Consider the following 14,971-nt stretch of genomic DNA (forward strand, 5'->3'; position numbering starts at 1 on the left):
TCCATAAGTGCTTAACAGCTTGAATGTTTGTGTTGTAAATGTACATATTTGCTCTGTTACAGCTATTTTACTATGTATATCACAATATACTTATCTAATGATTACAAATACCATTTTTTGAATCTTGATACAAAATATCAAGTATGACATCATATTATACATTGAACAATTTTAAAGAGTTGACCTTTGTATATAAACCTTGATGTCAATGCAAATGTACATAATTTCAATAAATTTAATTATAAATCTGAATGTAACTTATCTTGCTTGCCTGAAAGAACACATATGATTGAAGATATTTGTTTTTTCATATTGTCAGTCAAAAATAACTGTTATGAATATGAATTCAGAATATTGCACAATTTGATAATTTTGTCATGATATACGAATTGGCTTTTTTAAACATCATATTTAATGAAATTAGTTTAAATAGTAATTTCAGCCACTTCATTGCATTATATGAATAAAATTTTGAGCAATCATATGACTAAATTATTATAGATATATCACAAATGTGGAACTTTGGACTTAGCCTAACCATTTTCAAATGTAGTTATGACAATGTATTATTTTTATTGTCATAGAACCACTATGTGCCTCCACTGGGTAATGAACGCAGGCCCCTTTGATTGGAAGGTGATGGTGTTATTGGTAATGTCTTTACTTGAATTAAATCACCTATACTGACTGATGCCCCCCCATCCCCCCCATGGGTCCAAGTATTTTGTGACATCCACAAAATGCTGTGGCATACTTTTCACAGTGTAAATATCAGAGAAAATATGTAAAATTCAAACTTACATTAATTTTCACTTTCATTCCATAGAAAAATGGATTTTGTGATTTCATGACATAATTAAATATTCTGATCATCTTACTGTGAATATTTTACAGTAAAACTCTTGATAGATGGGTATGGTATAGATCAAATGGAATACCTACATATTAACATTTATATACAGCGTGTTACTAAAGTTAGTTTCTAAGGCTTAGGAGGTGATTCTACAAGTGAAAATAAACACAAAAGTTCATGTGACGAAATGCTGAAAACGGCACCCATTCGGAGTTAAAGTGAGAAAAAGTGTGATAATTATGTTTACAAGGAAATAGTGGCACAACGGCCAACCATATGACCGCGGTGAAGGGCATTCCACAAAGAAATGTGGCATGCTCTATTCAAAAAAGCACATGGCAGATGTGTGAAGTTGATGCACAAGGGATTCCCCAAAGGAAGCGAATGGGTCTGTTGAAGTCTTGGGGGTAGGGAAGGGTTTAGCGAGATGTGTTATCCACAGAAAGTGATATGTGGAGACTGGCAACTAAGAAGAAAGCGAATATCCGTAGTGGACATCACCATTACGTAGAAAAACAAAGATGGTGGTGGTGCTGCGCTAGGTTTCATATGTGTCGACATGTTCACTGTGTGCAGAGTGGAGGTGCCGAGGGAATCACATCACAGACGATGTTCAAACTGTCTGCCATTAACTTCCACGCAGAGATGACAACGCCGAATCAACGATTGTCTAGTGCGAGCAAACAACCCCGTGGTGTCTGCTATCGTCACTGCAGCGACATTAATGCATGCAACGAGATCCTCGGCTGACACGACAGGTGTTTCGTATACGAGGCGATTCATCTCTCCCCATAGAAAGAAGTCCAGGGGAGTGATGTCCGGCGATCTTGCTGGCCACGGCACAGGCTTACCCCTACCAATACACCAATTGTGGAACAAGCCATTGAGGAAGTGACGCACATTTTGGTCAAAATGTGGTGGTGCACCATCGTATTGGAACCATAGTCCTTGCCTCAGTGCCAAGAGCACGTCCTCCAACAGTTCAGGTAAAACATCACAAAGAAATGCATGATATGTACCACCACACAGACGATCAGGGAAAATGTACGGCCCAATCAAATGGTCATACACTATCCCACACCACACATTAACCGCAAACCTGTGCTGATGGTGTGACACGAGAATTGCATGTGGATTTGCAAAATCCCCAAACGTAACTGTTTTTACTATTGAACATGCCCGTTTTGGTGAGCATTGCTTCATCGGTCCACAACACCCTGTTCACAAAATTTGGGGTAGTTCCAATGTGATGCAAAAACAATTGACAAAACACCACACGTGGGTCAAAGTCCTGAGGTAAAAGGCCTTGTACCTTTTGGAGTTTGAAAGGGTACATCCCCTCTTCGGATAGGATGCCCCACACATTAACATGGGAGGTGTTGTGGGCACTGGCTATAGTGCGCGTACTGGTGTCAGGACGATCCCTGACAGCATTTAACACCGCAACTTCACATATCTGCCATGTGCTTTTTTGAATAGAGCATGCCGCATTTCTTTGTGGAACGCCATTTGCCAGCTAGATCGCCGGACATCACTCCCCTGGGAACTATCCCGAATATTGTGAACAGGGTGTTGTGGACTGATGAAGCAATGTTCACCAAAACGGGCATGTTCAATAGTAAAAACAAGGAGACCAGCTCGAAGTTCGAGCAACGTTTTACTGTGCCAGACAATTATACAGGGGCAATATTTCCTATGCAGTAAATAGAATTAAAAGAAAAAAATAGGACCTGAATTCTGCAATTATCACATTGCCTCTCTGACATTGCCGTGAACACCAGTGGCGGAGAGTGAGCTGGGAAGGGGGGCACTTTACTTTTTTTTTTTTTTACTTTTTAACTTGTCCTATATTTTTTGTTCGTTTTCAAGAATGTATCCAGAACTGGTTGCTTCATTTCAGACGTCAAAGGAAAGGAAGAGCTGTCCACTTCCACCCTCGCTTGAAATCACCCCATGTGCACACAGAAGTAAGAAAATTGTGGCTGAAACAATAGTCATCGCTGCCCCCCCCCCTTTACACATTTGCTGAGAGGAAAAGAAAGACAAGTCACTCAGCCAACGGAACACTTTTTTGGCAAATATTGTGACATCGGCACAGTTAGGAAAGCGTATGAAGTGGGAAACGAGAGTTATGATGCACGTAAGATTGAAGTAAACTTTTGCAGAAGCTTGGATGACAAATCATTAAGCGAGTTGATGATCTTTAGTTGGCCTATGTGGCTTTGATTATCTCTACCTGTTTCGATTTTTTTATGAAGTGTTACAGGGAACAAAGAACGCATTTTGAATGAAAGCGGTTACTGGAAGTTTTCGGCTACAAGGTCAAGAGTTGCTCACTCACGGGGACCTGCTAAAATCTAGGTCAGAGCTGGACAGACTGTCCAGACTTCCAGGCACCACGCGTCTGTATTTCTCAAGGTGGTGTCCGTCCCCCCCATTCAGTTGTCAGCAGCTCTTAGGACAAGGAAACAAGTCAAGGTCGATTTAAAATAACATCCAAGCACATTTGATCTTCTCTTCTCGCATATCCAAGAGCAAGCAAAATCACAATGGCAAAACAAGCCCAGAATGTTGGGTAGTGGCCGTCAGGTGCAGGGTAACATTGGCACGCTTGGGGGAGGGGATGGTAGAGGTCAAGTGCTATTGAATATCACTCAAGCTTGGTGTAGTGGTGTAGATCAGACCCACTTGCGAGCGATAGAGCACTCGTGAAGGGAATAAGTGCAAATAAAATGAGTGCAAGAAAACTTATTTTTCAGCCGATTTCCTTCAATTTTTCAACTTTTTTCCAAATTTTTCACGGTTCCCGGGAAAAGGGTCATTACTTCGAGAGGGTCGTTATATCCAGGATCATAGAATCAAGAGTTGACTGTAATAATAAAGGGTAAAATGAGTTTTTATAACTGTTCCCAGTAATTGAAATCAGAATTTCTAGCTAGAGAAAATGGAGTGAGGTGTCTGTGCAAATTATCCTGGTGGGGTGATGTTTTGGTGGGAATCCATTACCTCAAGTTTTCTTAGAAAAAAAATAAATTCTGCAGGCACTCTTGGTTCAGCACTATCAAAAATGTATATTATGTCTTTGAGTTGTACACTCATGGGCACTTCTGGGTTGCAACAAACCCAACATCATAACCCAGTGTCCGTACCGTGCTTGTGTTCTTACCTGTAAATATCGGACAGGGTCTGCAACCACTGTTTTATTGGATGCCACACTGGCAGAAAGCAATGGAAGAGTAGTTGGAAATGGCAGTGGAGACAGCAGCTGCTGCTGTGTCTTTTCCTGCTGCAGTTCTTGCAAAAGGAGAACCAATTCCATACGGACAGATGCCAAACCTCCTCCGCTTGCACCATGCAAACTACAGTAGCTTAGCAATGTTCTCAACAGTGTCTCATTATCTGTAAAAGTAAGAAAAATGGCACTACTATAGACAAAATATACAAAAACTATTTACACAGAAGAATTTCCTAAACACTTTTTCATTATGAACACACCAACATACATGGACGTCTGGAATGTCCACCTGAAAATTATATATTTCACACATAATTTCATTTCAGCCACAGTAATTTATGTTAATTATTATAAATACGTTGAGGGAACATGATAATTTTAGACTGAAATAGTGTTTTTTGAGGGGGAAAAATATGCCATGCGAAGTAATTTGGAGGGCTGAGAAAATATCGGATGCCGATATACCAGTGGTATCGGAAATTATCGGTTTGAATTTATTTACCGATACCTGCTGATACTTTCCCGGCATCTTGGTCTTTCACGGACTCTGTAAAAATGTCGTAGGAGTCTAATTATCCCGGAAATTATGCAAAATTCTCAAATATTTATAGCAAAAATTATGGTAAGTTGAATACTTAAACGTCTGACTACCATGCGAGAGACCCGGGTTCGATCCCCGGCAGGGGAAAACCGGGACTTTTTGAACCTGTTCAAGCTGCTCCAGTGGCCACCCAGCATCATATAAAGTGGGTACCTGGAGGGAACTCTGGGGGGGGTAAAGGCAGCCAGGGGCGTGGTGCTGATCACATCACCCCCAGCCCAGCCAAGATCAAGAAAGTGTGGGGCCCTGACTCCACACCACCTATACGCCTTCATGGCATGGTGTAAAACACAGGGGAGTACTTTACTTAAATGTTAATATTAATCTATATTTTAAACATTGTTACAATTTTCAAACATCGGCATTGGTGCGAATCTGAGAGTATTGGTACAGGTTTCAGTTTAAAATGATATCATCTGAGTTCTAGTCAGTATGCAATTTAAGGAAGTTCCCTGTAGCACTTCACTTACGATACAGTTGATTCTTTCATACATGTGAAGAAAGACAAAGGAGGTAAAGCTCTAAAGAAAGAACTCTCCCAAAAAACTTAGCATCTACTACATACACATACAGTGAAACCCTGATTTTATGTTTGTCGATTTCATATTTCCCCACTAAGGCAGCCCCTGAAGAACGTGCAATTGAGATTCCAATGCACGTAGCTGATTGAAAGAATATAGTTAAATGAATCGTACCTTTTAACCACTTCTTTCTCTTTGCTGCTCGCTGGACTTTAGTTTCAAAATCCAATTTTTCAGCCATCAGTATTTCATGAAGTGTTGGCTTCTCTGCCAGTTTACTTGGCGTTGGTGTCAAACTTCGGTCTCTGAAGTCTGGTCCAGCATCTAACGGAAGGTCTTCTGCTCAAAAACGAATACATGTTGTTATAATGTTAACAAAAAGCATAATTTTATAAAACAATTATAATCCTACAATTATTTAGTTCCACACAGCTAAATTATGAGATTTTCATGTCGTAATGATTTTCTTTTGTCTCTGCATGCAATAGGTCAGACTAAGAGAATTAAATCACAAGACATATTAACAATTTCTAATTATAATAGACTATTAATAGACAATAAGGGCACATGAAAAATTGTTTATAATTTCAAAACCACAAATACCTCTGTAAATTACCTAACATTAACTTCTGACATTTAATTATTGATTTTATGAGTATGAGTTATCACTTGATCCTTGCTACAAAATAACTCACAATATGCATGGACGTCCGGAAGGGGGGTTGCTGTGCCCCCGACCCCCCCAGAAAATGAATGTACACCTAAAAATTATATATATCACACATAATTTCATTTCAGCCACAGTCATTTATGTTAATTATTATAAATAGATTGAAAGAACATGATAATTTCAGACTGAAATAGTGTCTTTTGAGGGGGCATCACCATTATGGGGAAAAATATGCCTCCTTTGACCCCCCATGGAAAATACCTTGCTTACCCCTCTGTGGAAAAAATCCTGCGGATGCCCATGACAATATGCAAAAACATTACTCTACTCTGAAACAAACCAACCCCCATTTAGGAGTGATAGGTACTAACCTCCAAACATAATTGCATCAGCTTCCCCTGCAATGTAATTGCACAGCTGCCTAAGTGCGACAACCTCTCTCTCAAGCCAAACATACAGCTGGTACCTCAGCTGTCCCCCGTCTACCTCAAATCCCGTGGCTAAGGTCGAAAGCTCTTCCATCAAGATTTTCAAGCACGCAACGAACTTCAACTGCTGAGCCATTATGTCCAGATGGCCATTGGCAGATTTTCCCAGGTCACTTTCTGTAAAATATAAGTTATATGTATAGAAGGGATGAGAATGAAAAATAAGAATTATCAAATTATTTATCAATATCATAGTACACACAATCTACAGGATTACTCGTTAGTGGAGAAGAAAACAGTTTATGTCAACATGGGTCCAGAAATGTGCAAGCACAGGTGGTTCATCAGCTTTTGCTTCTCCATGGTCTCCATACCAAGTTTCGCTGCAATCCGATACTTCGAAGGGGCTACAGGAGGCTCCCAAGCAGGGAACTTTAACTATAACCACCCTGTATTTGCAAGTTTTGTTACTCAGAAAATATGTACTTCTGGATACATGTTGATATAAACTGTCATTCTTCTCTAGGCATGAGGAATACGTTCCTGAAATATTGCCCCATATTTTTGTTACACCCTGTAGTTTAAATAATATCTAATCACTAGGGCCCGGGACTTTATGTCCTATAAAACTGTAAAATATGTATGTATGTAATTATGTCATATAAATTGGAAAATATGTCATGAAAAATTACAAATATGTCAGAAAAATGCAGAAATATTCCGAGTAAAGCCAAAAATATGAACAACAGTACTCTTGAATTTCTCCCATACCCGATAGAGTAGAGTAAGGGCTGTAATGTACCGAATGTTATTTTTACTTTTGACTGATTTTTGTGAAAAGCTAAAAAGGCAAAGAAATGAAAACGAAACTTCTTTACTTCCCGTGCAACAATGAGAGAGAACATTTTTCCTCAATAATGTTTGCATGGCTATCAATTGTCGGTAGGATAAAAAAGTGGGGTACGCACCTTTCTTCCTCCGCAATTTTCATATCCTGCCATCGACAATATGAACTACCAGTTGTGCTAAAGCTACGAAGAAAAAGTTATGAAATAACCGATTATGTGCGAGAGTTACGAAATCATACAGAAATATGTCTTATTACAACAAAATTGAAGAAATATGTTGTAAAAATGCGAAATTGGTGAAATATGTCAAAGTATGATTTGTCAAGTTTGTCTATTTCGGCTGATTTTCATCAGATATGTAAAGATCTCACCCCAATATTAGATCCGAAGCCAAATGAAAAATATGATATAACATAAGTCCCGGGCCCTACTAATCACGGTTGAAACTAAAACCCCCGAGTTCATTCTTAGTTTTGGACTTTTAATCACTGTGTTGTCTTTAAAAATTACCAGCGTTTCGGAGGTTGATTCTGCCTCCATCTTCAGTGTAGCGTGTAATCTACTAAATCATACTTTAATCCCTGGACACATGATGTGTTTGGGGATGGTGTCTATACAGGGAGTGAGAATAAATGGTTGCCTTGGAGGGTTATTCTCGGTGGCCAAGGCTCTCTTGTACATGAAGTTGTCAGGAAGAATTAAAACCCTGAGGTGCAACAGCCTTTTGAAGCCTAAGCACTACCAAATGGGTTTTTATTGATTTGTGCATAGTGATGAATTTTTGTTTTAAGTTCACTTTATGCACAGGTAGGTTAATTGGGACTGGATCCAGGGGCGATTCCTCCATGTAGGAAGTGAGAACTTCCCACAGTTCATTTGTACTTATTTCGAGTTCTCTACTTTTTAGGAGTTTATTGTGTTAGAAAATTATGAGCGCAATGTACGTACGTACAATTGACTAGATTAGTTACGGCCGAAAGACAATGGCCACAGGCTTTCTGCCGCTCGCTGAGGAACCACGGCGGTCATCCTACAAACAGACGGGTGAGGGGTGGAAGTGGCATCGAGGTTGCGAAGATCGGCGAGGACTGAGGAACCAGCAAGTTGTTCCTCAATCAGCGTTGTTAATCCCAGCAAAATGGTACTAAACCAAGCATATTTTGAAATTTGTTGGCACTTAGCACTCTGCTTTTGACATAATAGTAAAATCTGCAAACGCCAGTCCCTGGGAAAGGAAAAATCGAATTCAATGGAATATGTTTTCAGGAAATAGAAATAATATTATGTCCAAATCTTATTTTTACTTCAACAGCGGACATGTTTCAAACGAAAGGGAGTATGCCGATCCAGCAGCAAGCTTTTTTACAAACATGCCACGATCCATCTTCTATATCTTCTTCATCCTGCCAGATTTAATTTGTCAGGAGATTTTGTGGTAGGAAATCGGTGGAAATTTGGAGGTAAACAATTTTCTCAAACCTTTGAAGATCTATGCTGAACCCATGTTGTTTGTTGCACAATTTTAAACAATTTTTGGGGAAAATTTATACTATTACATAACTGTTAAGAATAAGTAACACAAGTTCAAAATTCTAGAAAAGTAGATGCAGAATTACAATTATCTGAAAAAAGTAATTAATAATAAATCCTAGCACAATTTAGAAACATTTAGCATAATTTCGAAGTTTAAGCAGCAGTTTTTGTTATCGAGAATACACTCGACGACAGGGAGGGAGAAGAAAATCGAAATTCTTGAAAAATCTGAAATATCGTTAATGTTATTTTCGTCGGATTTTATAGGTTCACATATAAATATTTCATAGTTGAAAGTGAGGAGCAAGGGCCCCTTGCCCTACCTTGAGCATACGCCTGCAGCTAACATTCTAAATGATACGTGTGAATGTACTTGAACACATTTTTTCAAACCTTCCTCGGTTTACCATAAATTCTTCCTACACTCCGAAAAAGTCACGAGTCGCCACTGACTGGATCAACAGTTTAATGTGGGATCTGAACCAACGTGCAAGGTGCCTCCAATGGGTAACAAACCAGCGATCCCTTCATTACAAGGTGAGAATGTTACATTCATGCCATCGAGAGGCATTTGTGCAGTTATTGCCACTGTTTTATGGCTTTTTAAATTATAGATCTACTTCCTTTCAAGTAGATCCCAAATTGACCTCAACATTCTGGGTCAATATTGAAGGTTTAGAGGGATGAAACCCAAGTCTGCTGGTGCCAAAGACAAAAAAAACTAACCATTAGGCTATGTGGCTAGGGTTAAGCTGATAATAAAGTGGCCCATGGAAAAGTAGCCCCAGACTGGCATTGGGTGAAGCTCCATGAAGTTACTGCAAGAGGTTTTCGGAGATCGAATCATTTCTAAGGGTTGTGGCACCTCGTTCTCCGGACTTAAGCCAACCGGATTTTTGCTTCTGGGGTTATGCAAAAAGTAACGTTTATCGAGGAAACCCCAACAGCCCCCAGGAACTTCAAACTGCTATTTGTGATTTCACCAAGAACATTCCACATGAATAACTTGTGAGTGTCTTTGAGAACAAGAAGAAAGGCATTCAGATATGCCTGGATGTTCATGGGAACCATTTCCAACAACTACTGTAAGGTAAGTCGCTGTTGTGTATTGTTGTACTAGTGCATGACAGGTGTATAGTTACTTTTCAAATGCACTGCAGACAAAGCAAACACTGGTTGTTTTTGACATGTGATTTTTTATGTGAAAATCAACAAGCAAATGAGCACAATTAAGAATTGCTGTTCCACTCACCATTGTTGATGTGATAATTCTTCTGATCATTTTTATCTTGTTCCTTCTCCAACACAGTGTTTATACTTTTAGTTTCGTCATCACTCTCATTGTCATCACTTAATCTTAAATCAAGAGGGTCATCCAGATGGTTCGTTAATGGAACAGGCTGTGACCAATCTAAAACCAATTCATCATCTTTTGACTTGTATGCTGGGACTGACCAGTCAAAATCTAATGAACTACCTGAAGAGAAAAATAGCCGTGAGTGTGATGCATGTACCTCACCAGATGACATAGATCATAATATAAGAAACACTTAAGAAAATGTCACAATCTGAAAAGAATGTATTAAATGTCTATAAATACATATTGTAGCAAACTTTTATATCTTATTGAATTAATATTTAATAGGAACATAATTATATATTGGTAAACAAGGAAGTAAAGAAAATAATGAACAAAATTAAAGTAATACCCAGTGAGAACTTAGACAGTGACCACATGCTACTAGTAGGAGATGTGAGGAGATGGAAAATAAAAGGCAGAAGGGAGGATCAAGAGAGAAGGATAAGAGTGTGGAAATTGAAGGATAAGATGATACAAGAGAAATATTGCGAACAAAAGTGCCAAGAGATGAATCAAAAGGAGTAGAAACAGAATGATCAAGATTTAAAACAAAATTAATAGAGGCAGCCAAAAATGTGTGGAAGGACAAGCAAGAAAAGAAAGAAGAAAGAAACACCATGATGGAATGAAAAAACTAGAGATGAAGTAAAAAACAAAAATGATGCATTTAAAGTTAAATCACAAAATGCACGAAAAGAGTGCGTGGAAAAGAAGAAAGAGGCAAGAACAGTAGTGAAGGAGAAAAGAAGAAAGTGGATGGAAAAATGGACCAAAGTGCTAGAAGAAGATGTAGATGGGAACAAGAAAGTATTGTATGGATTAGTGAGAGAAAGGAGAAGAGAAAGAGGAGAAAGCTGTAAGCAAAGGGATGAAAGGGGAAACATTGTAGAAGAGGATGAAGAAATAAGGAGAATGTGGAGAAATCATTTCGAGAAATTGCTGAATGTGAAAAAGGAAATGAACATGGAGAAGTGAAGGAAAAAGAAAACAGGAAGGAAAAATGAATCTCACATGGAAAAAAGTGGAGAAAGCACTGAAGAGAATGAAGAGAGGTAGAGCACCTGGAGTAGATGAAGTGCCAGTGGAAATTATACTAGGAGCAGGTGTGGGCTGTACATAGTGTTGAAAACAGTGTGGCAAGAGATTGGACAAAGGGACTAATAGTTCCCATATTCAAGAAGGGTGACAGAAAGAAATGTAAAAACTACAGAAGAATAACACTAATGTGCCACTCAGCAAAGGTGCATGAGAAAATATTAGAGAAAAGAATAAGGGAAGTAACAGAGCTGAAGATGAGAGAGGAACAGTATCGATTTAGAAGAGGCAGATCAGCAGTAGATCTGATATTCACCATAAGGCAAATGCAGGAAAGGCACTATGAGTATGGAAATGATTTGATTATGGCATTCCTATATATAGAAAAGGCATACAATAGCATGGACAGAACAAAGATTTGGAAGGCTCTAAGAGAGAAAGGAGTCGAGGAAGAGATAGTGTGTAGAGTGCAGAGCACATACAAGGCCAACCAGAGCAGTGTGACGACACCAGTGGGAAGAGCAGAGTGGTTCAGTATAAGTAATGGACTAAAACAGGGAAGTGCTCTTTCGCCACTGCTCTTCATAATTACAATGGATGCAATTAACAAAGAGGTGGGGAAGAAGATAGGAGAGGATGAGATGAAGGCCCTATTGTTCGCTGATGACTTAGTAATGTGGGGAAACAGGGAAGAAAAAGTACAGAAACAGCTTGACAGTTAGAATGAGGAAATCAGCAGAGCAGGAATGAAATTCGGAGCCAGAAATGAACCAAGAATAAAGATGGGCACGGAAGAGTTGAGGGTAGTGGAGAGCTTCAAATATCTAGGAAGCATAATTGAGAGAAGTGGAAGAATAGATGAGGAGGTAAACAGAAGAGGACAAATGGGTGGTGGACTATAGCAAAGTGTTTGAAGATTAATATGGAACAGGGATGTGCCTATGAAATGCAAAAAAGTAATACATAACACATACTATGTGCCAATATATTATGTAAGGAGCAGAGACTTGGACAATGACAGAGAGAGACAAAAGAAAGCTGCAGGCAGTGGGATGATGTTTTTATGGAGTATATTGGGGAAGACTAGAAGGGATAGAATAAGGAATGATGAGATCTGACGAGACAGTGGGGGTGGTGAAGCTTCAGGACAGGATAGATCAGTCTCAGATGAGATGGTTCGGACACATGAAGAGGATGGATGCATAAAGACTACCAGTAAGAGCTTACAATGTACAAGGAGTGGGAATAAGGCCGACCAAGATGTCCGTGGAAAGAGAGGAGTGGTGGAAAACCATGAAAAAATGGAGAGGCTTGACTTCTATGCCAACCCAGCCAGAGGCAGGAAATGACGAAGGATGATGATGATGAGGAACATACAATAATTACATCATTATGCCATATTTTGAGATAAATAGATATAAGTTTCTACTTGCATATAAATGGAAAAATATGAAAAATGTAAATCTAAGTTATTACAACTAAAAATTAATTAATTAATAAAAGACATGTTATTTAAATTTGTATATTTTTAATGTAACAAACATTTAATTGCAAAAAAATAAAATATGCCTGCCCTTAAAAACAACACACATATGGACAATTTGTCCTGTTAACAGCCAACAGTTATGGTTTTATTTGTGATCTTTTAAACATTACTTCGTTAATACATAGTAAAGTTTCTTCTATTAATTATTGTATATCTTAGCCTTCCCAGTAGTGTAGTGCCTAATGACGCTACCTTCAATACTTGGTAGAGGCACATAACACAACAGTTCAGATTCCAATTAAACTGTACGTCCATTCCCAATTAGCCTAACTGAACATAAAGTGGATTACAGTAAATCTGGCTGAAATTTCTTCTTGATTATTAAACTCATGAATGAAACAAATATTATATTTTTACAATACTAGCAGAATTTCCAAAACATTAATTTGAATATGCAAATACATTAACTAACCCTTTTCTAGAGTAGTTGAATCATTCCAAACTGCGGCGTTCAAAATGCCTGTGTCTATTCTCTCATCTTGTACTCTGGATTTGCTGGGACTGCTTATTATACCTGTATAAAAAATAAAATGCACTTGAAGTAGGGAACATTGATTTAACACCATGCTTTAAAAGATTATAGCATCTTAGTAGATTATTCATTTTCCTGCATTATAAGCTCTTTACCCTAGAAAAAATGCATTAGGTTCCCTTCACATGCTTAAATGCATTTTGTGAGTCTATAGTAGAAGCAGTTTATCCACAAAGTGACACATTTGTGGAGTCAACGCCTGGTGCAAAGTGTATAGAATTTAGTGTATGTTCACAAAATGCACCACACATGGTCTACAAATAATGCACCACCGAGTGGAGTGGCACCACTTAGTCTCCACGTCCGCAGTGACCTTAATTGAGTGACCGCTGCAAAACTGACAAATAAAATACTTTCTTGCATAGTCACATCTATGCAGACTTTAAAAAAAATATATTTTGTTGCATCACATCTATGCAGACTTGTCACAAACTACACACGGGTCAGTCAAATATAAACTGAAACTTCACACGAACTTCTCATTACATGAAAATATTGCAAAAATACAAATGGCCCATTTTTCTTTACACATTCCATTATAATTAAGGAACTTTTGCCACCAGATTGGTAATTTTTAAATTCCCATGGGCATAGAAAGACTGGTTGGCACCAAAACCAATTGCACAAGAAATGCTCCACTTCCTTGACACTCTCGAAATGTTGACCTTCTAATGTCTAAACAAATTATAATCATAAGGTGAGAGATCAGGGCTGTAGGCAGGATGTTCCAGCACAGTCCAGTGCATTTTCATAATTTTTCTTGACATACAGTGGTCTGCCGTCAGGCTTGTTTAGAACCACTGGGCACAAGTCGTATTCTGCATGTGTTCATGTCTACTCACAAACTTTTTATGCCACGAAACAATTGGGCTTTCGTTAATGTTTCACTTTAATCTTAGCAAAATTTCACTTGGTTTTATGTCTTTTCTTGCAAGAAATTTAACAATAAGTTGTGCAACTGAGACTGACGCTGCTTGCTCACTCACCGTATTCACTACTGACTCTATGTTTTGAAAGCGAGCTATACCATACAGAATGAGTCTCGGACATACCCACTTTGACCTCAAATTGCTTATGCAGCTGTGTGGAACAAATTCCACATCTAATATTGTTAAAATCACTGTTTGAATTACATGTACAGAAACATGTTCTCTTTATTAATCCACAGTAAATGAATCAGAATCGGAGATGGACAGACTGATATGAAATTCTTGAAGGTACTGGACCAGCACCAATTTAAAATTCACCCATACCAGTAACTAATATTCTAACGATTAGATATAAAACTGCAAATGTTCCTTGAAGAACATGAATGTATGTAACTAGAAAATTACAATGGGTTTTGTCTTTGAAAAAGAACTGCATATTTAGACATTTACTTTGCAAAACCAGGACACATATACATAATTTTCATAGAAACAAAATATTACAAAGGCAAAATTATATAAAATTAATGGTAACATTTTTGATGCATTATCTCCATTGCTATTTAATTTGCCTTATAATATGCCGTTAGGAAGGCAAAAGAAACTAATGAAGGACTAAAATTAAACGGTCTGACTCAGTTGTTGGCATATGCTGATGATGCACACTTACTAGGGGATGATATAAATACATTTAAGAATAATGCTAAAATATTTAGCTAAAGAGATAGGTTTGGAAGTTAGCAAAAACAAAACTAAATATATGCTTACAGGCCGAAATCAAGTGTTAGGTAATAATCAAAATTTAATTAATAACAACTCGTTTGAATCAGTTTCCAAATTCCAGTACTTAGGAGTAATAGGGGAAGCTGGGGTTAGTTGCAAC

General features: G+C 38.2%; 1 protein-coding gene across 2 annotated transcripts in view; it reads right to left on the bottom strand.

Annotated features, from left to right (window-relative positions):
- Positions 1–14,971, bottom strand: part of Rbcn-3A (rabconnectin-3 alpha) — a 164,161-nt gene that overhangs the window by 48,380 nt on the left and 100,810 nt on the right. For both annotated transcript variants that reach the window (XM_083140900.1, XM_083140899.1), the window contains exons 38-42: positions 13,043–13,144; positions 9,942–10,166; positions 6,252–6,485; positions 5,385–5,549; positions 4,020–4,252 (exon numbers count right to left, since the gene is read on the bottom strand). In XM_083140900.1, coding sequence (XP_082997026.1) covers positions 4,020–4,252; positions 5,385–5,549; positions 6,252–6,485; positions 9,942–10,166; positions 13,043–13,144 — 959 coding nt within the window. The remainder of the gene's footprint in view (positions 1–4,019; positions 4,253–5,384; positions 5,550–6,251; positions 6,486–9,941; positions 10,167–13,042; positions 13,145–14,971) is intronic.

The sequence above is a fragment of the Lepisma saccharinum genome, chromosome 19 (genome assembly GCF_977018435.1).
Source record: "Lepisma saccharinum chromosome 19, izLepSacc3.1, whole genome shotgun sequence".
Lineage (NCBI taxonomy): Eukaryota > Metazoa > Arthropoda > Insecta > Zygentoma > Lepismatidae > Lepisma > Lepisma saccharinum.